This window comes from Staurois parvus, unplaced genomic scaffold, assembly GCF_062004578.1.
Source record: "Staurois parvus isolate SC_StPar_1 unplaced genomic scaffold, SC_StPar_1.0 ptg000283l, whole genome shotgun sequence".
In the NCBI taxonomy this organism is placed as follows: Eukaryota; Metazoa; Chordata; class Amphibia; order Anura; family Ranidae; genus Staurois; species Staurois parvus.
In genome coordinates, this window is record NW_028318079.1 from 1,585,485 (window position 1) to 1,608,475 (window position 22,991).

General features: G+C 39.8%; 1 protein-coding gene across 2 annotated transcripts in view; it reads right to left on the reverse strand.

Annotated features, from left to right (window-relative positions):
* Window positions 1-673: 673 nt before the first annotated feature.
* Window positions 674-22,991, reverse strand: part of PTPRG (protein tyrosine phosphatase receptor type G) — a 715,101-nt gene continuing 692,783 nt past the window's right edge. For both annotated transcript variants that reach the window (XM_089682035.1, XM_089682036.1), the window contains 3 exons: window positions 21,756-21,898; window positions 10,504-10,639; window positions 674-4,823 (listed from right to left, as the gene is read on the reverse strand). In XM_089682035.1, coding sequence (XP_089538161.1) covers window positions 4,677-4,823; window positions 10,504-10,639; window positions 21,756-21,898 — 426 coding nt within the window. In that variant the 3' untranslated portion in view covers window positions 674-4,676. The remainder of the gene's footprint in view (window positions 4,824-10,503; window positions 10,640-21,755; window positions 21,899-22,991) is intronic.

Below are 22,991 nucleotides of genomic sequence, written 5' to 3' on the forward strand. Positions count from 1 at the left end.
GGCGTTTGTGGGGCGTTATTAACGCTCGGCAACCGCCTAGCAACTTCCGCTAAACCGCGCATGCGGCGTTTGCGGAGCGTTTGCCGAGCGTTAAAAAACGCTCCGCAAACGCCGGACCAACGCTTGCCAAACGCTATAGGGCCGTTTGGCAAGCGTTGGCAAAACAGCCTAGTGTGAACGAGCCCTTAGAAAGATGAACAGGAACAATTTGTATTTTTTTTTTTTTCTTCAATTCATTATTTGAATAAGAAAAATACAATTTCACAATATTCCTCTAAACAAATTCACTAATAAGCAGCAGTGTGCTAGAATTGTAAAGCTTCAAGGATTTATGTTTTGGATATTGGAAAATAAATCAAGTCAAAGTAGTAGCCTTTCAAACTATTTGTGTTTAGGTTTTTTTTTTAAATAACAATTCTTTTAGTGACTATTAATCATACTTAGCACATTTTTTATGTGCTTTCACAATGTCAGTTTAGCATCATTCATCAGTTTTGGGCAGTGTCCTACAAAGAGTGACCCCTATATATGATGGTCCACTGTAAGAATACACCTCGACAAGTCACCTGGAGCTCCGGTCATCACAGAGCCGTTTCAGAATAGCATGGATACTGCCATTGTACATAGGCCACAGTCATATATTACAGAAAAAGAACAAAGACACAGACAAGAATTTCCAAACAATAATGTATATAAAATTGAGTATCACCATTACACCTTGACATGGTATCCATTAAGCAACTGCAACATTGATGTGGAGTACAGTATTTTTACAGGTGTGAAATTATTTAGAAACCACAATTCTACATTTAAAGCGCCTTCATTATTTCAAATGCCATTCTTGTTCAACATTTATGACAATACCACTTCCCCTGAGAAATAGTTTAGCCTCCAAGGTTTTTGTCCACCAAGGTTACTTAGTTTTACATTTTATTCAAATGCTTCTCAGAATCAAAATATTACATTTATCAAAAAACAAATGCTACAGATTTGGGTGGACAGCAGTAGGCTTCATCACCGACTGGTTGCTTATATCTATGAGCCTTTATAAGGAAGATTTCCTCGCTACAATTTTCAGCTTAGGAATTCAGACTAGAGAATCTGGAAGTTGAACAGAGAACCTCAATGTAATGTTCAGGACATGGCTGAGAACGCAGGGTTCCAGAGGGTGACCATTTAGGTTTGGATGGGGCCTCCCTTTCAAAGGCACCTGTCAGAATGTCTTTTGTCTGGCAGCACCAAAATGCCTATTCACTGGCTCCTGAAGCACTGCAAGTGTTCTCCATGATGGTGGTAAGGTCTGTAGTGGATTGTGATAGACAGTCCACGTTCTATTAGATGATCAGTAAAATGACAATTTTATAGTCTTGCTACTTTCTGCTTCTTTCTCTTTAAATTCCTTACTCTCTTAAGTAAGCAATCAGATATAAGTTGACAGAACAATGATAATTAAGATGGCGCCTTCATCCGGAGTCTCACCCTAAGTGACTCATTAGAAGGAAAGTATCTTTTAACATAAACAACCCCCATAAAAGGGAATGAGTCGTTTTGGGGACAATGATTGGAAGATATCAACACGGATGGAAGAACACAGAGAAAGCTAGTGGACTTTTCACCCAATCAATGTATATGCTTTGCCTGCATCATGAGACCTATAAATGTTACTGTTAGTTCCTCAATAAAACAGAATTTTAGTGCCAGTGTCTTACTTCTACGTGGCACGTATTCTCACATTAATTAGGCTCACTGGTAGATCACAACAGCTGTGGTCGGTAAGTAACCACATACAAAACAGGTCTGTCCTAGAAGTACTGCAATTTCTAAAAGTCAAGCAACAGTGGACTTCTGAGCCTTGGCTGTGATAGACAGCAACCACCCAAATAGGCTTCCTTTTTTCTCAACTAGGGGCTAGCAACTGGACAAACGAACTTTGGGTTGTTCACTTTGCTATTTCAGAGCAAGTTTTGGTTTGGTTTTTCAGACAATTGTTTACAGCTGTCCATCAGGTTCATCAAATGCTACAATATACTACAATTGGCAGGACTTGGGGTATTAGTGATGATTGAGGTTAATTGTGGAAAACAGCTGGTTACTGGGGGGGGGGGGGGGCGAGGGAAAGTTCTTTGAGTTTGTCAAAGACATCTGTAATGTTGATATTTTTGACACATTTCAAGATGGATTGGCACTACTTTTTATGTTATTTCCATCACAGACTATGGAATAAAGTCTTTTTTCCCTAATTTTCAAAGAAAGGTGCTAGTTTTTTTTTTTTTTTTACAAAAATGTCACAGTCACCACAGACATTGCATCCCTTTCATTTTAGCACACAGAGGATGTGTCCAAAGAGAGCTGATATATACTGCCAACTATTTCATACACATTTTACTGCCCCTTGAATGCACTCTGATAGCCCCACATTTGATACTAGTGTATTGAGAACCGAAGTTGTCGGGAAGAAACAAGAGAATTAAGGTGAACACTTTGGGGTTGATTTACTAAAACTGGAGAGTGGAAAATCCGGTGCAGAAACCAATCAGGTTCCTGATTTATTTTGTCAAAGCTTAATTGAACAAGCTGAAGTTAGAAGCTGACTGGCTATCATGTGCAGATACACCATATTCTGCACGCTCTAGTTTTAATAAATCAACCCCTTCTTGTCCATTTCATCACTAATGTCTACATTGGTGGCTATGAGAACAGGAAGTCGGTGCTATGAACATTACATGTGCCCCTGCTGGAGACTACGTCCAGTTGTGCCAGCACACTCGGTGAGAACATGGTCCGCTGTTGTCACTAGCAAGAAGCTGGGCCAGAGTAATGATGTGCATGTAGAGAGGATGTGGCAGAAAAAAAAATGGAGGTCAGCAGCGCTGAGATTCCAAAAAAAAGGCGAGGAGAAAAAAGGTTAAAATAGTATTTTTTAAAATAAAACAGCAGGTTATGCAGGCCATAGACGATGCTATTTTCTTTCCTGCAACCACCGCAATTCAACAGGCTGGTTGTACCCAAGTCATACAACAATCGAATTGGGTACAATCCGCCTGCCCGCAGATGGTTCAAATCTGCAGGAACCAGCCGAGATTCAAACCATCTATGGCCAACTATAGGGTTCAGATCTAATTGAACCTTTTTGAATATTTTCTGTTGATGTCAATTAAAAAAAACACATGCTCTATGGCTCCTTAGAATGGTCTGCAAGGTTCTGAATGGAACTACTGGCTCTTAAATACTACTTCCATCACTTGGTTTCAATGACTACTTCCATCACTTAGTTTCAATGGAATCTACATGCTCTGTATGAATTCAGATAGTCGGGAACACAGACAGTACCAAAAACAGGCACTGTGAGGCCTATGTACTTGATCACATGACTGCGTATTAAACAAGTGCTTCCCAATAAGACTAATTAGATGCTCTTTGGAAATGACAGAAATGTGGTCACAGTGCGGGAGCTGTCACAAACACTAACTGCATTTGCTGTCCATCTGTGTACATACCCTTAGGGCTAAACCATGCCTCCTATGAGTTGGTGTGCATTTTAAATAGCTGTAGAAGCGAAAGCTGACTAAACAATCTATTTAGGCCGCGGCAAACACTCAGACTTAGTAAAACCGAAGCAGAATTTTGATAAAAAATAAGTTTATCATTTTGCGTAATGAATTAAACAGAATTGTTGCTGCAAATGAGAAACCAAAGCTAGTGCTCATTTGGGTTCACAGAAGGAAGTAAAATACAAATTACAATATATAAAAAAAAACAAAATACATAATACCCAAATTTCAGTTTATAACAAAAGGATGGTGCGTGAACAGAACCAAATAAAAACTATACATCACATCAGGTGACATAGTGTTCAGGAGTGAATGGAATGCCTTGTAGTAAGTGTCCCAGAGCAGAGCATATATTAATAATGTGCTAGTGTTGTGATTAAATAAACACATAGGCAAAGAAAGTGGTCACCCCAGTTACGGAATAGTAAGCTTGCTTTCATGATCCCCATGGGGTGGACTTGTGGGTTAATCTGTTCCTTACACTTGACTTTTGTATATGCAGCATTGCACTGATGGCGCAGTTTACTTGGGTGCCTGGTGCGGGTCCCATAATGAAAAAAAAATACCTTTGCCAGTCAGGAAGTAAAGCAAGATCTTCCTGACTTGCCTGACACCTGGTTTTGTTGAGCCCTGCCCATGAAACCGCAGAGGCAAAAGTCACAAGTTCCTAGTCAACTGCTACGCTGAATGTGATTTCAGCACACAAAATGGCGCCTGCGTTGTGTGTGACCGGCAGGTGCGTTTTAAGAAGAACTTAAAAAAATGTAAAAAAAAAAAAAACCTGGAGTTTAAAAAGAGCATGAGTTGGATCTAGGGAATGTTCTTGTTGGGCTTTTGCCGTTTCCTACAGCGGTTATAGGCAGTAACACTGATCATATAGTGCAAAACTAGAGAAAATTGCGTTTCACCAAGTGAAATGAACAGAGGTGCAAATGCTCAGTAGGATACCATTAAGACATAAAATGGCAAAAAATAAATATCAAAATTTTATCAGTGTAAAAAAGTAATTGGGTTATTGTATAACCTATATAGTCTGGCAAATAAAAGGCCTCGAAAAAAGTCCATTCTGTCTCTAGAAGGTCAGAAGTTTTACAAACGTAGTGCCTTTTTCTGGGGAGCTGCTCCCTAAACGAGAGACTCCATGCTCTGTGAGGGGTCCGATTCGTCGCTGACCAGAATGGCTCCATTTTTGTCCAATGCCATGGGGCCACTGCCATTCTCCTTTGTACTGACCAAACTTAGCATCGCTTTATACAGGAATTGGTACTGCTCCTGTGTAGAAAGGAGTAAAACAAAACATTAATATCAGGAAATGGTAATGCTACAGTGCAGAAAGGAGTAAAACAAAACATTAATATCAGGAAATGGTACTGCTCCTGTGTAGAAAAGAGTAAAACAAAACATTAACATCAGGAAATGGTAATGCTACAGTGCAGAAAGGAGTTAATATCAGGAATTAGTACTGCTCCTGTGTAGAAAGGAGTAAAACAAAACATTAATATCAGGAAATGGTAATGCTACAGTGCAGAAAGGAGTTAATATCAGGAATTAGTACTGCTCCTGTGTAGAAAGGAGTAAAACAAAACAACATCAGGAAATGGTAATGCTACAGTGCAGAAAGGAGTTAATATCAGGAATTAGTACTGCTCCTGTGTAGAAAGGAGTAAAACAAAACATTAATATCAGGAAATGGTAATGCTACAGTGCAGAAAGGAGTAAAACAAAACATTAATATCGGGAATTGGTACTGCTCCTGTGCAGAAAGGAGTAAAACAAAACATTAATATCAGGAAATGGTAATGCTACAGTGCAGAAAACAGTAAAGCAATGCATTAATATTAGCGACTGGAACTACTTTTGTATATGCAGTACACTGAGCAATTGGTGCCTCTTCTGTGTAGGCAACAGCAAAGCACGGTACTGAGAGACTGGTACTACTCCTGTGTACAAAATAGTAAAGAAACATACCAAGGAATTAGTACTGCTCCTGTATAAGGAAAATCAATAGACTGGGTGGATTTACTAAAGACAAATAGACTGTGTACTTTGCAAGTGCAGTTGCTCCAGAACTTAGTAAATGAGGTGAAGCTCTGCTGACTTCCATCATCCAATTGTGTGCAAGCAAACATGCTGTTTGTTTTTTGTGATGCATGTGATTTGGTATACTTGGAAAGTGAAGCTTCATTTCATTTACAAAGCTCTGGAGCAACTGCACATGCAAAGTGCACAGTCGATTTGCCTTTAGTAAATCCATTCCAATGAGTATCTGGTTCTGCTCCTGTGCAGAAAACACTAATGCAATATATTAAAAGAACTTGTACTACTCCAGTATAGGAAAACATAGGAACTGTTTTACTATTTTCACGCAACATATTGAGGAACTGATACTGCTCTACTATAGAAAACAATACTAAATCAGGAACTGTTCATGCTCCTGTATAGAGAATAATGAGGCAATATATTAAGAAACTGATACTGCTCTTGTAGTGAACATGGTAATGGGATACATTGCAAAGTCTTACTTAAAAAAAGTCTCATTAAAATGTAGAGATGAAGAAAAGTATACATGAGAGTAAGCACACCAACTGTTTTTGTCCATATGCATAGATATTTCCTGTTTCATTATCAGGATATGTACGATCACTTCTGAGCATCCTTACCCACGTTAATCATTTTTGGAAATAGGCATTCCATTTTTTGGACTTTCTTTTAATCTGGTTTCCTGCTGCATTCCTCTGAATACCTATCAAGCCCTAGACAGCTGTATATCTGTAGGAACACTGGGCAAAATACAGCTGCATTTGAGACATTATCCCTCATGCCTGCTCTGACAGCGTCATTATTCTTCACCTTATTAAATATGCTGGCTAGCTTATGCGGCTTGTGATTAATCACCTCCATGGGCTTCAATAGCCCAACTGAGCATTTACATGTTTTGGGGAGAGTTCTCTCTGTTTTGTTCTAATTAAAATATTTTTTTCAAGAAAACTGAAACATTCCTTTGTTGGCAGAAGCTGGCAAGTTAAAAGAATAGGCATATGGGAGCCACTGTTGCCAACCAGAATTGTAAAGCTGCAAGCCCCAGGATTGTCATCCTTATCCTTGCTTCATTTCTTAACCACTTCAAGTCTTTTACCCCCTTCCTGTCCAGGCCAATTTTCAGCTTTCAGAACTATCACACTTTGAATGACAATTGCACGATCATGCAACACTGTACCCATATGAATTTTTTAGCATTTTTTTGAGACAGATAAAACTTTATTTTGGTGGTATTTATTCACCACTGGGATTTAAATTTTTCTTTGCTATATAAATGAAAAATTCCAAAAATTTAGAAAAAAAGTTTTTCTTATAAACGTTTACAAATAAATAATCTTTCTTCATAAATTTTGGCCAAAATTTATTCAGTTATCTTTTTAGTAAAAAGAAAAATTACCCAAATTAGTTTATAACCAAAAATGTAAAAAAAATTCTACATTTTTATTTTATTTTTTTCTATTTTTTTTTTTTTTTAACATACTGTCACCCTAACAGTACAGTGTCACCGTAGTGACACTCTACTACTTGTGGGGGGTGATGGCATTTTTTTTTTTACACACTGATTGCTTTTACACCCATAAAGGCTGTAAAAGCAATCATTTCTCCTCTCTGGCTGCATTCTTGCAGCCATTGAGAAATACTGTGTGAGCTGTGATTGGTCACAGCTTGTCACATGGTACAAGGCTGTTGTGAATTGCCTTTTACCATGTGACCTCTGTGATCATTCACAGATTTCACTAGTAGTAAGCAATGATGTCAGAAGTGACATCTTGCTTACTATTATTCAAGTGATCACTGACTGGCCAATCAGTGATCACATGATCGGGACCTCATACAGAGGTCCTGTACAGCGATCGGTTTCCGGAGGACACAGCGGGCATCGTGTCGCGGTGCATTGTGCCTAGGGAGCGTGCACAAGCAGGGAGGACGTTTATAAACATCCAATCGCTCCTGCACTGCTCCTGTCAGGCCGTTTATGTACATGGGCCAGACGGGAAGTGGTTAATTATGGTTTTGGAGCAGACAGCCCAATTCTATCTAAACATACCTTTCCTCTGGTCCTCTTCATTATCCTTTGGAAGTATGCAGGTCCTGAATGCTATAGAGCAGTACCAAGTAAAATTGTGGAAACACTTTCTGCAGTATTCTTCTGCAAGTCAGGGCCTCTTAAAAATGCACTCCCAGGGGATGGGTCCTTGATGCCCCTGGGGTCCCAATGAGTGCAAAATGTAAGCAGAAACCGGAGATAAGGCAAGCATTGCTGCGAGAACTGCATTTTTTTGTTTTAAACCATGGGTAACATAATTATTTACAAAAAAAAAGTTTAACCAGTTTCCGGCTGACTGTAATATATATACTGCCGGCAGGCGGCAGCTACAGGCTAAGTGATGCACCCATACATTGCACAGCACATGCACACTTGTGTTCCGCTCCCGTGACCGCTGTGTCCACAGAACAGAGCGGATTGTGGTTGCCGGTACCCAGCCACTTTGATCTCCAAAGGATCATGTGATCCCGATGAGATCAAATGATTACAATATCAACAAAACTGTTATGAATTCATTTCATTGATAACAGCTGCAATTCCTATAGTAACCCGTGATACCTCGGCCTGTCTACTTTCCAAAAAGGTTGTAATAGGGAGGGGTATTTATACTGTCCTGGCATTTTAAGCACCTCAAAAAATGAGATCAGCCGTCTGTACATCAGAACTGATCAATTTATAAATATATATACCATAGTTTGTAGACGCTGTAAGTTTCACAAAAACCAGTTAATACTCACTTATTGGGATTTTTTTTTCTCTACCAAAGACATGTCAGAATACATTTTGGCTTAAATTTATGAAATTTGACTTTATTGGTTATGCTTTATAACAGAAAGTAGAAAATATAGGGTTTTTTTTTTTTCAAAATGTCTGGTCATTCTTGTTTATGTAATAAAATACTCAGTGGTGATCAAATACCACCAAAGGAAAGCTCTATTTGTGTGAAAAAAAATCATATACATTTCATTTGCGTACAGTTCAAGTAATGCAGTGCTGAATAACAAAAAATGGCCTGGTCATGAAGGGGGTAAAATCTTCTGGAGGTCATGTGGTTAGGGCTAGTGTTAGGACATAGGTTTATATAGCGGTACAGAGTTAACAGTAGGGGGTCAAGATTAGGAATAAGGTTTTGTACGTACATAGGGTTTAACCATTTCAATAACGGGCAATTTTACACCTTCCTGCCCAGGCCATTTTTCACGTTTCAGCGCTCTCACACTTTGAATGACAATTGTGTGGTCATACAACACTGTACCCAAACTAAAATTTTATCATTTTCTTCACACAACTAGAGCTTTCTTTTGGTGGTATTTAATCACCACTGGGGTTTTTATTTTTTGCTAAATTAACAAAAAAAGACCAAACATTTTGAAGAAAAAACACATTTTTCTTTGTTTCTGTTATAAAAGTTTACAAATAAATAATTGTTCTTCATAAATTTAGGCCGAGATGTATTCTGCTACATGTCTTTGGTGAAAATAACCCAAATTAGGATGTATTTTTTAGTTTTTCGGAAAGTTATAGAGTTCACAAACTATGGTATAGATCTGAATATTGATCAATCCTGAAGTACTGACGGTCAATCTAATTTCTTGAGGTCCAAAAATGTCAGAACAGTACAGATATCCCCCAAATGTCAGAATAGTACAGATATCCCCCAAATGACCCCTTTTTGCAAAGTAGGCAGTCCGACTTACTTCACAAGAGGCATGGCGAGTTTTTTGAAGTTGTATTTTTTTTGTCATAATTTTTCGGAAAATGAAAAAAATTATTTTCACTATTTGTTTTTTTTACATACTGTCACCAGTGCAGTACAGCGTCTTCATATAATTGGCATGGTGGTGATCAGGGACACTGACTGGTGACAGTATGAAAAAAAAAAAAAAATTATTTTTTTATAATTTTAAATTTTTTATTACATTTTTTTAAAACATTTTTTAAGATTTATTTTTCATATTTCACTATGACCAAAGTAGTACATTGTTACCATAGTAACATTGTACTACTTTGGGGAAGTGATCAGTATTTTTTTTTTTTACACAGTTTGCTTATAGCAAAGAATTACTTTGCTATAAGCAAGCATTTACCTGAATGACATCGATTCATTCAGGGTTTTGTTTTTTGTTTTTTTTTGTGCTTAGCTGTGATTTGGCCACAGCTAATCACATGACATGTGCATGTGATCGCTGTGACCATGCACAGCTAGACACTAGTATACAATGGATGGCATGAATGAAGACATCCACTGTATACAACTGTCATGTGACCTGCTGTGATTGGTCACAGCAGGTCACATGGTACCGGCAACGGGGGTCGGTACTCAGATCTGTCATCGGCCGTGTCCGTGGTACACGACCGGTGACAGATCGTGCCGCTGCGCGGCTCTGCAAACGCGAAAACTGCGCATGTGCAGGAGGATGCCAAATGGCGTCTACCCCGGAAATCTAGTGCATTTTTGCGGCCACCAAACGGCCAGGCGGCAAATGGTTAAAGGTAAGTAAGCATCTTTTTCAGTATTTTTCAGGCATAAAACATGTAAAACTATATTAGTGATAAAAATTTTGGCACAAGGGCAATTTTGCAAGCTAAAAACTCATATAATATGCTGCATGATGCTATTAAACAAAAAAAAATGAGACCTCCCAGGCAGTTCTTAGTTCTGAAACTCTATTTATTGCTGGTATTCTACTACCTGAGTCTCAGGGTGAATTAACATGCTAACAGCGGCCAAAGTCTGATCTGCCAACCTGTCAACAGTCTCTTGAAAATGTTAAACGGGCACATGATAATACTGTAGATGGTCCATTTATAAAAGTCCTCATCATGCACTCTCTCCCAACTGCATCATGTTCCCAGGTCACTTACAATGTCTGTGAATACGCCGGGTCTCATTAAATTAATCATTTTGGCCACCTGGTAAACATCCACTGCATTTTCATTTTCTAACTGCTGCGACAAAGTGGCAAGGCCACAGAGCGTCCCCGCTGAAACAGCACCGAACCTGGAAAAAAAAAAAAAGAAAAAGAAAAATTGGTTATTATTGGTCTTGCAGCAAACTGTAACAAAGTACATTATATGTACAAAAATAAGCCGCATTTCCATTGGTAATTATACATTAACACTCAGCAGAAACACATTACCTTGCTGAAAGATTTGCTAATACATTTGTAAAAACTTGCTGTACAGACTGCTGTTATACAAGCTGAAGCCCATGGGTGCAAAGTCTTTCAATGAGTGATGTGTAGCTGTGCACAGCGTAATATTTTATGGTGTCTGACATTCTAGCTTTGAAAGAAGTAGAAGAGTGTAGTGTTCCTCAAAAAGTCTTTTGGGGCCCATGGGCACAAAGCCCTTAAATGAGTGATGTGTAGCTGTGCACAGGCTAATTTTTTATGGTGTCATACATTCTAGCTTTGGAAGAGGCAGAAGAGTATACAGCCCTGGCCAAAAGTTTTGAGAATGACACAAATATTAATTTACCTGCAGGGCAACACGTGCAAACGTCATTTCTTTACACAAAAAGTGTTTCGCAGGCAAGGATATTGCTGCTACTAAGATTGCACCTAAATCAACCATTTATTGGATCATCCAGAACTTCAAGGAGAGAGGTTCAATTGTTGTGAAGAAGGCTTCAGGGCACCTAATAAATCCCAGCAAGTACCAGGATCATCTCCTAAAGTTAATTCAGGTGTGGGATTGGGGCACCACCAGAGCTTGCTCAGGAATGGCAGCAGGCAGGTGTGAGTGCATCTGCAGACTTTTGGAGCCTGGTGTCAAGAAAGGCAGCAAAGAAGCCACTTCTCTCCAGATCAAAAACATCAGGGACACTGATATTCTGCAAATGGTACAGGGATTGGACTGCTGAGGACTGGGGTAAAGTCATTTTCTCTGATGAATCCCCTAATTGTTTGGGGCATCCGGAAAAAACCTTGTCCAGGGAGGAAAAGGCGAGTGCTACCATCAGTCCTGTGTCATGCCAACGGTAAAGCATCCTGAGACCATTCATGTGTGGGGTTGCTTCTCAGCCAAGGGAGTGGGCTCACTCACAATTTTGCCTAAGAACACAGCCGTGAATAAAGAATGGCACAAGAACATCCAGCATGATGGAGCACCTTGCCATAAGACAAAGGTGATAACTAAGTGGCTTGGGGAACAAAACATCAAAGTTTGGGCCCATTGCCAGGAAACTTCCCAGATCTTAATAACATTGTGAACTTGTGGTCAATCCTGAAGAGGTGTGTCATTCTCAAAACTTTTGGCCAGGGCTGTAGTGTTCCTCAAAAAGTATTTTCCTGTAAAACACATCTCCCTAGAACAGTGGTTCTCAACCTTCCTAATGCGGCAACCCTTTAATACAGTTCCTCATGTTGTGGTGACCCCCAACCATAAATTATTTACCCAGTAATTATAATTCATGAAGTGTCGTTTTACCTCCAATACTGCTGCTTTCTACACAGTAACTTCTCTTTACACATCGGAAATACATGTTTCCCGATGGTCTTAGGCGACCCCTGTGAAAGGGATGTTCGACCCCCAAAGGGGTCGCGACCCACAGGTTGAGAACCACTGCCCTAGAATTATCACCAAATTATAGCCTGATTTTAAATAACTTAAAAGGAAACTTGTAATTAGAGGAATATCTAAGCTGCCAATACTGACCTCCTTTTGAGAACAGTAGTTGCCTGCCACAACTCCTGATATGCATGCTAATTCTAGATCTGTGATCCCAAAAGTATTAAAGCCATTAAATGACAGTAATGCATCAAATAGTTTCAAAAGGAGAAATGGCAGGTAACAAAAGAAAATTCTGAAGAGGTTTCCTTTAAAGAGAACCAATCAGCCATTTTAAGGTTTCAACATTAAAGACCTAAGAGCAGGCATCTTACAGTGTTAGCTATTACCTTTATGAGCCAAAAAACACACATCTGAAACTAGCTTTACTTTGTTACTATGGGCTTGACTTTTCTGACCGAATGTGTAGTCCCCATACACTCTCTCGATCTTCTTTGCCACTGGGTCATGCTCGTTGGCAGGATCAGCAAGGAGCATATAAGTGGTCTTCTGATTAACAAACAAGTTCTCAGTCACCTTGAGAAAGTTTAGGCTTCTAATGCAGTGTATACTACTCCAATCTGTGGCTCAGGGGCTGGATGTGACCCTTTGCTTGCCTTTATCTGGCCCTTGGGGCACTATTCCTCTCACTGACAATGATGAGACACAAAAACAGTGGGGCATAATTCCTCCCACTGACACCAACAATGGGGAACTATTCCTCCCATTGACACAAATGATGGTGCACAATTCTTTCTATTGACACCAATAGTGTGCACTATTTCCTCCACTGACACCAGTGATGGGGCACAATTCCTCCCACTAATACCTATGACTATAGACCACAGGCTCTATGGAATTTTTTTTTTACCCCCACTGACTACCAAACCTGAGGCACTGTTTACTCCCAGTGATGCTGGGGCACTTTCACCTGCCACTGGCCAAGGTCTGGTTCACCTAAAGTTTAGAAGACTATAGTCTACCTAAGTAAACTGGCCCTTTGCTTGGAAAATGTGGAGACCCCTGTTCTAATGTGTTGCTGTACCATTAAGGAGGGCGAGCCTTACTGATGGTAACCTTGGTTTTAGTATAAATGTTGAAAGAGCTTATAGACAGATTTTTCTTTGTTGGCTATCTTGAGTGCTGGGGTATTTTTGTATTGACTATTCACTATTTTTGAAGGACTTTTACATTAAAAAAAATTTAAATTCTAATGACAGATTCACTTTAATCCCCCGATCCTCCTTTGCTAGTTGCTCACACCTTTCCTTCACTCCCACCTTGCTCCGTTTAGCTGTCGGCATCAGGGGAAACCACCACTTGTAAATTACAAGCTGCTCAGAGGTGATGGACTCTTCCCATGTGACTGGTGCCTGTAGATAAGGCCAGCGATGTCCCACGGAGCGAGTCACATGCTTCTTCATACCTGAAAGTGCCAGGTATTTTCTTTGCTCCTGGCAGATAAATGATGAGGAGGAAGAGCAGCAAAGTAAAGGTAAGCATATGCTGCAAAGTGGGAGGTGGAGGTGAACGTAAACCTAGTGCTTTACCCTGAATGGGCACATCTCAGGTGTGCTTTAAATGTTAATAAGAACCTGAATTTTTTTTACGCAACCTTTTTTTTTTTAGAAATGCTAATATATCATTTGTATATCTGCTGTAAGTTTAACCACTTCCCGTCCGGCCGTTGTATATAAACGGCCAGACGGTGGCAGTGCAGAGTCGGATGGCCGTTTATAAACGGCCGCCTCGCCCCCTGCTTGTGCGTGCTCCCTGGAAGTGTGCAGCACCGCGATGCGGTGCCCGCTGTGTCCTCCGGACACAGTGGAACACCGATCGTCGGATGGGACCTCTGTGCAAGGTCCCGATCATGTGATCACTGATTGGCCAATCAGTGATCACATGCAGAGTAGTAAGGAAGATATCACTTGTGACATCATTGCTTACTACGTGTGAAATCTGTGAATGATCACAGAGGTCACATGGTATAAGGCTATTCACAACAGCCTTGTACCATGTGACAAGCTTTGACCAATCACAGCTCACACAGTAGTTCTCAATGGCTGCAAGAAGGAGAAATGATTACTTTTACAGCCTTTATGGGTGTAAAAGCAATCAGTGTAAAAAAAAAAAAAAAATCTTCATCACCCCCCACAAGTAGTACTATACTGCTAGGGTGACAGTATGTAAAAAAAACCCCAAATAATAATAAAAAAAAAATTAAAAAAAATGTAAAAAACATTTTTTAAAATTATAATTTTTGGTTCTAAACTAATTTTGCTTATTTGTTTTTTACTAAAAAGATAACGGAATAAATTTTGGCCAAGATTTATGAAGAAAGATTATTTATTTGCAAAATTTTATAAGAAAAACACTTTTTTTCAAAATTTTTGGACTTTTTCATTTACATAGCAAATAAAAAAAAATCCCACTCTGGAATAAATACCACCAAAATAAAGCTTTATCTGTCTCAAAAAAATGCTAAAAAATTCATATGGGTACAGTGTTGCATGACTGCGCAATTGTCATTCAAAGTGTGATAGCGCTGAAAGCTGAAAATTGGCCTGGACAGGAAGGGGGTGAAAATGTCCGGACTTGAAGTGGTTAATGGGACTATTTACATTTCAGTTGGTAGCTTGATGAAGTTTTACATTTTTTTTTCAGATTCCTATTTGAAATGTCTTCCACTCCTTGTCTGTACCTTCCTCAGTAGCTAATGTGCTGCTCTAATTATGCCAAACAAGGTTGAATGTAAGTGCTGTTAGCTGCACAGAATAAGGCGAACATCTTATTCTGTCACAAGAGTCTTATTATCCAATTAGTCCAGTTGCACAAGTCCTTTAGGAATGTCCATGTCTAATTACTGACCCTGACTTGGTTTTGCTATCTGTGTCCTGCTTCTGCCTTTTCATTTGTGTCTGTTGTCACGTTTCATATGGAGAAAATTGCCAATGAAAAGTAACATGCGGCTAATGAGGTCAAGGGCGCTATTAACGCAGCTTTGTCCAGATTGCTCTCTGAAGACGCTCAGAGATATCATTCTGAAGCGCATACAAAGAGTCGTTGTGTGGTGTCCGCTAGGAAAAAGCACAATCTTCCAAACGTTCTGTTGTAATTTTAATGAACAAAGCTTTCAAAGTCATCTGTTGTACCAAAGGAGCAACAGCTATTGTTGAAGGCTGCAAAATAGAAAATAGTTATTTAACGGGATGCTGGTGGGCTGAAATAGCCATTAAATTTTTAGAGCTCTCAAGTACTTGGAAGCTGGATTTTCCCTTCCAGAAACCCTGCTATAGATGCTTCTCCCTGTTGGGAAATCTCTCCCCTGCTCTTGCACATTTAATACCATGGACTGCATTCAAAATAAATAAAACAAACAAGAAAAAACTCTAGTGAGGTCCTCTTGTAACATCTGTGGCAATTGGGAGGACATAGGAACTTGGGCTGGCCATACACTATACCATTTTCTGTCCAATTTCTGCCCAATTTCCTTTAGATTTACCTTCAACTATGTAGTGCAAGAGCCTGCTTAATTGGATACAACTGAAAGTGTTGTTTGGGTTTGACCTCCTATTATATGGTTTTTGGTAAATCTAAACCAAAAATCTTAAGTAAGCTGTATAATGTATGGCCAGCCTTAGATGGCGCTCCAAAAGGTACAGGTAGTTGTGTGATTATTGCTGGACCTCCACCCTCACGTCAAACCTACTTTTTACAATTGAGAGGATATAGGAACTTGGGCTGGCCATACACTATACCATTTTCTGCCCAATTTCCTTTAGATTTACCTTCAACTATGTAGTGCAAGAGCCTGCCTAATTGGATACAACTGAAAGTGTTGTTTGGGTTTGACCTCCTATTATATGGTTTTTGGTAAATCTAAACCAAAAATCTTAAAGCTGTATAATGTATGGCCAGCCTTAGATGGCGTTCCAGAAGGTACAGGTTGCTGTGTGATTACTGCTGGACATCCACCCTCACGTCAAACCTACTTTTTACACTATAACAATTTTCTGTAACTCATCTACAAAATTGCTGGGGTTAAAGGCTTTCCATTTCTTGGGCATCTTCCATCTCCAGAGGAAGGACCCACCTCCCTGCTTACAAAAAGATGTATATATCAAAAGCAAAGACAATTAACATAGCAAAAGCCATAAAAAAGGTAGCCAAATAGCAAATCTATAGGAAAGGTATAACCTATATAAAATCCAATACAGGGTATAATGCTTGCACCTTCTTATGAATTTAGCTTTCTAAAATCAAAGATCTAATTTCTAAGTTAGAAATGAGGGATCTGGACCCATACATGCAAATGAAGAACGTCGGAAACCTGGAAATAGGCTGAAGACTTTTAGAAGTGTTCCTCAACAAGACTTTACACTAAAGGTGGCTTTTCACCAAAAACGTTGACTATGTCTTGAAAATAACAGCCTGCCTATTCCAGTAGATTAAAAAAAAAGTCTTCCACAACTTGCAAACTTTAAACACCTGGAATATCTAGCTGCAGACAATGACTTTTTATAGAAGAACATTTTTACTTTCCAGAAAACAAATGAATCCTGCCCCAGCTTTCACACACTCTATAAGATTCACATTTGTCCAAGGAAAGAACATGACATTTGCATGGAAATGGCCCAAATAATTTTTAAAGTATCAGATGCTGGCAGTCTGGCAACATATGGCAGCAGGCTAATGACTTGCAAATTTTTCTAGAAGAATTTGATAACCTCAAACTCCAAACAAATTAAAGCACAAATCATCAAATTAATACAGCTGTGCCTTGGCATTTGGAGATTCATATTTCTCAAACTAATTTGTGGACATAATTATTCCTGGGTTTTATATTGTAAATTTACAGCAATTTCTACTTCGAAAAGCAGGGAGGAAAAAAAAAACTCATTTTCAGCTACATTTCCTTTAGTGATAATTAAAGAAAGGACCGTGTTTAATGTGCATTATGGCTAGAAAAAAAATGACAATTTATGACGAATAAGCCAGGCAGACTATTGACTCATATGTAACATAATTAATGTGGTAAAATACTTGGGATCATGCTTCCATTCTAACAAAACCTATGTTGAATAAAAACAGTACAAATGATTTCTTTGTTTCGTCTAACTGCTCAACTGCCCTTGTGACATAAGTTAAATTGTACTAATATTTATTTCTTTTACAGAGTAAAATTCCTAATTATATTCCCTTATTAACCCAATTTGCATACCTGTCTTTCTGCTGGGAGCGCGTGGTGTGGCGCGCTCCCAGCACAAAGACCGGGGTGTCACTGAGATTCGCAGGTCCTGTTCTAACAACTGGGACCCGGAACTCCCGATTCCGGTTCACCTGATATCTGCGATAGCCTCTGATTGACTGTCGTAGTGATCAGTCACTGTGAAGCCCACCCCAAACCTTTCAGAGAGAAAAAAACCAAGTATGTATAAAAATAAAAAAAAAGAATAATAAAAAAAAGAATAAAAAATAAACAAAAATACCTTGATCAAGGTTTGATCTAGGTCTGTGCCAGGGTTAGTGTTTGGGTCAAGGTCAGGTTTTTTTTTTTTTTTAACTTTTAAATTAGTATCAGTGTCCATTAGTGGCAGTAAAAAAAAAAGAAAAAAAGCAAATTGTGCACTTTTGTTTCTGTGCTGTACTACAGATAAAACCAACAACTAACATACACACATGTGGTATCGTCAGGAGCAGGAGAATATATTTTGGGTTGTTATTTGGTGGTAGATTATGGCAGTTGTAAGAACTATACAGCTACATTTAAAAAAATGTTTATTTTTACTATTTTTGGACAGTTTTCCTTTGGTAATAAAAAAAAATAAGATTTACCACCAAATGAAAGCCCAATTTGTCCTGCAAAAAACTAGGTATAATACACCTGGATGCACAAAGTAGTTGTGGTGATATGTACGGTTTCGCTAACACATGTCAAAGTTGCAAAATTGTGCTTAGGCATTAAGATTTGTTTTACCCTTAGGCACGAAGTGGTTAAAATGCTCTGTATGCACATGGTGCCAATGCATTATGCAGCACTTTACAAAGTGCGTGGAACTATTCTCACCAATCACCAAGTCCACCATATTACCACACCCACGTGTAGGGGTTGTATAGGGGCAACTTGGGAGGAGGAAAGTTAACCCAACAGTATGTTTTGGAGTATGGGAGGACACCCACATAAACACAGGGTGAACATAGAAACTCCATGCAGATAGTACTGAAGTTTGGATTCAAACTTTAGTATTACAAGGCAGGAGTGCTAAACACTTAGCCTAGTGACGGCACTTCTCTCTAATATGCCTCTGTATTCTTAATTATATTTATACCTGAGACTAAATCAGCTAAATAAATTTCAGGTGAATCAAAAGGTGAGCAAATTCTCACAGCTCATTTATGTCAGAAAGTAGCCTGAGTAGAGAGCCTGAGTAGAGAGCAGGGGCAGACTGACAACTCATGGGCCCCCCGGGCAATAGGGGATCATGGGGCCCCTGTGTCCTTGCCCAAACTCAAAAAAGCCTATGAAAAAGGTACCAGGGGCATCTCATGGGGCCCCCTACTGACCCCGGGCAGTGCACGAGTTTCCAAATGGGCAGTCCGCCCCTGGTAGAGAGTTTGTGCCAGCACGCTGTAAAGTACGCCCCTTGCTCTCTTCGTGGAAGCAGTGCTCTCTTATCTGTTGAGCTCAGACATACCCTTCACTGAGTCAGAGCTAGGACAATCAGTAGGGTACATGAGTGTTGTTGATTGGAGAGCTATTGCTTTAACTCTGCAGGGAGCACTGCGGAAAGGGTCCAGGGGACAGGCTTTTAATTCATGAAGTGGCTGCTTTATTTAAAAAAAAAAACTAAATAAAAATTAAATTATTATAAATTTTATATATATATATATACTATATATATATATATATATATATATATATATATATAGTCTTTTCATACATTTGTATTAATATACCGCTTGTCTCCTAGATTGTAAGTTCTAATGAGCAGCTCCCTCGGTTTCCTCTTGTACCAAATTGTAGTGTAACTGTAATGTCTGCCTTCATTTTGTAAAGCGCTGCGCAAACTGTTGGTGCTATATAATCCTGTATAATAATAATAATAATACACTGCAATTCCCAGGCTTAGTGTGCAGTTCCACGTGTGTTTACATGCATTCATAATGCATTTACTGTGCCTTTTTTGGCATTATACTTTTTTTTTCTTTTTTTACCGAGTCACATTTTCATGCATTTGTTCATGAGCGTTCTAGTACGTTTACATGCATTTGTTCATAAGCGTTCTGGTACGTTTACATGCATTTGTTCATAAGCGTTCTGGTACGTTTACATGCATTTGTTCATAAGCGTTCTGGTACGTTTACATGCATTTGTTCATAAGCGTTCTGGTACGTTTACATGCATTTGTTCATGAGCGTTCTGGTACGTTTACATGCATTTGTTCATGAGCGTTCTGGTACGTTTACATGCATTTGTTCATGAGCGTTCTGGTATGTTTACATGCATTTGTTCATGAGCGTTCTGGTACGTTTACACGCATTTGCAGCAAGCTAAACAGGAAGACACTGCAATGGCGTAAACTAGGCTCACTGAAATACATACATTTTTTTGCATATGTACCTTTATTCCCTTCTCGCCTCCCCCCACCTCTTCTCGTCCCCCCTACTTTTTTTTTTTTTTTTTAACTCTTACTCATATCTTTTGGACATTGGGACAGGGTGGGGCTGTAAGATGGTCCTTCTCAGAGTGCACCGACCAATTTCTGTTAGGCTTCTTCTTTACTCACCCGCCATGTTTACCCCTAACAGTATAGGTAGCGTTCCATTTGCGGTGAATGTTAGACGTAGGATTATTTATTTATATACTGTCTTCTGTATGGTTGTGGGCAGGGGTGGACTGACCATTTGGAAACTCGGCACTGCCCGAGGGCCCGGGGTCAGTAGGGGGACCCATGAGATGCCCCTGGTACCTTTTTCATAGGCTTTTTTGAGTTTGGGCAAGAACACAGGTGCCCCATGATCCCCTATTGCCCGGGGGCCCCATGAGTTGTCAGTCCGCCCCTGGTTGTGGGAATTGTGCTTTGACAGTCCCGGGTCGTTCATGAATGTTTGTTTGATTTGCTTATTATTATTTTATTCCCATGTGTTTATTTACCTTCCCCTCCTTTTACTGTACCTTTTTTTCCCTTGTATCTTGTGTAAAACCTTTAATAAACTCAGTTTGAACATAAAAATGCATTCGACTGCATCTGGTGTAAAGGAGCCCTTACACTGAAAATTCAAAAATGTCTATTTTGATTAGAGCTTTGACACAATTCTTGTTTGAAAATCAGTATTGCAACAGAGTTAGTCCCGTGCTGGTTGTCTGGGCTGTGTGGATTTAAATTGAGCTCCAGTGTTTAGTAGAGGTGGTATGAGACCGACTCTCAGGCTGTTAAGCTGGCCATATTCATTCAGTGGGTGGCTGTCCAAATTCATTCAGTGGGTGGCCCTGTCATCACCCTCACACCTAGCATCCCTGGACTGAAAAATCAAAAGAACTGGGTGTAAAAATGCTGTCCAAATTAGACGCATATGGCATAATGGCATTTTGAAAGCCGGTAGGGTTGGCTGTCAAAATACAGTATCCACAGCAGGAGGTTCGTCCAATCGCACTGTATAGCATGGATGGAGGAATCTGGCAGTTTTTTTTAGTTCAGCCCGCAGGCTTCAGAGAAAAAAATGTATGCGTGTGCAGTCATTTGCCAAAGATTAAAAATATGTTGGGGTTCTAAGGGAAAAAAAAAAAAATCTTGTTGCCTACAGCAACCAATCCAAGTGTAATCTTACTAGTTTGATGTTGGACAGGCCCTCTCGCTGATATCATGAACCAATGCCCTTCCAAGTATACGTGATAGTACAGGTGATGCATTCAAAAGCATCAAAAGGAAATGGGGCAGCACAGTGGCAAAATGGTTAGCATTTCTGCCTGGCAGTACTAGGGTCGTCGGTTCAAATCCCAACCACACCACCTCCTGCCTGGAGTTTGCATATTCTCCCTGTGCCTGCGTGGATTTCCTCTGGGTATTCCGGTTTCCTCTCACACTCCAAAGACATGCTGGCAGGTTAATTGGCTGTCTAAACTGGCCCTAGTATGTATGTTAGGAACCTTAGATTGTACGTTCCTTGAGGGTTAGGGACTGATGTGAATGTACAATATATATGTAAAGCGCTGTGTAAATTGACGGCGCTATATAAGTACCTGTAATAAATAAATTCCATGTGGCTCCAATTCTGGGTGCCCCCTTTGCTAAGCATGTAGACACCTCTTTTGCATTGCTTTTTATAAGTGTGAATGCATTTCATCTGCTTCCAATAAAATAAACATCTTTTTGTTGATTGTTCGTGCCCTTTTGTTGACTCATCTATTTCACAAAACAACAGGGCAGCCTATAGATATGTTATATTATTTAGATTTTATGGTCAAGACTGTCAGTATTGTTATGTCTGGAAGAGAACTGTGATTTGTAAGTCTCTGATTATTAGCAATGCATAACACAGCAATTTTAGCTATTACTGGTACATACTCATCGTGCACAATGGTAGGTCCATCTCTCGTTAGAGCTTCTTCTTTAATGACGTTAATAAGTTCAAATGCGCTGCTTATGGGAGCGTCTGGGTTTGGCCATTTTGGACACTGGAAATGCCGCACTTCCAAAACATAATCATCCTACAGGAGAACAGAGATAAACATGTAAAAGAAATAAAAATGTGCAAAAAAAAAATCTACATTTTATACCACAAGTGTTATAAGCAGAACTATACAGGTCAGGAGAGTCTTTTCCTACCAACTTTGATACAATTTATAGTCAACAGATCAGATCTGTTTATAACAAAAAAAACGATAGTAAAAAGGCACCTGTACCAGTATACCCCTTATGAACCACAACAATTTTAATATTTCAATTATGCGCCTATTGATTCAGGGGATGAACTGGAAACACTGCAATGTGTAAAATCTGTAGCAACTCTGCATAGAAACTACCGGTAATCTTACAGGTTTTATTGTCAAAGATTAACCCCCACCCTACCGGGCACTTATACCCCCTTCTTTACCAGGCCAATTTTCAGCTTTCAGTGCTGTCGCACTTTGATTGACAATTGCGCGGTCATGCAAGATTGTACCCATATGAAATTTTTATCATTTTGTTCTCACAAATAGAGCTTTCTTTTGGTGGTATTTAATCGCTGCTGGGCACTTTACTTTTTGCGCTATAAAACAAAAAAAGTGCAAAAACTTTAAAAAAAAAAAAAGTTTCTTTGTTTCTAATATAAAATTTTTCAAACAGGTAATTTTTCTCCTTCACTGATGTGCGTTGATGAGGCAGCACTGATGGGCACTAATAGGCGGCACTGATAGGCAGCACGGATAGGCGGCACTGATAGTCAGCACTAATGAGGTGGCACGGATAGGCAGCATTGATAGGCAGCACTAATGAGGTGGCACGGATAGGCGGCACTGATAGGTGGCACTGACTGGCATCACTGCTGGGCACTGACTGGCACAACCACTGGGCACTGACTGGCAGCACTGCTGGGCTGCACTGATGGGTGGCACTGGTGGGCACAGGTGGGTGGCACTGGTGGGCACAGGTGGATGGCATTGCTGGGCACATGTGGGTGGCACTTCTGGGCACAGGTGTGTGGCACTGCTGGGTGGCACAGGTGGGTGCACTGCTGGGCACCGATCATCAGGGCACTGATCATCAGTGCCCTGATGATCGGTGCCAATCCCTGCTCTGACAACTGCCAGTTCTCGGCAG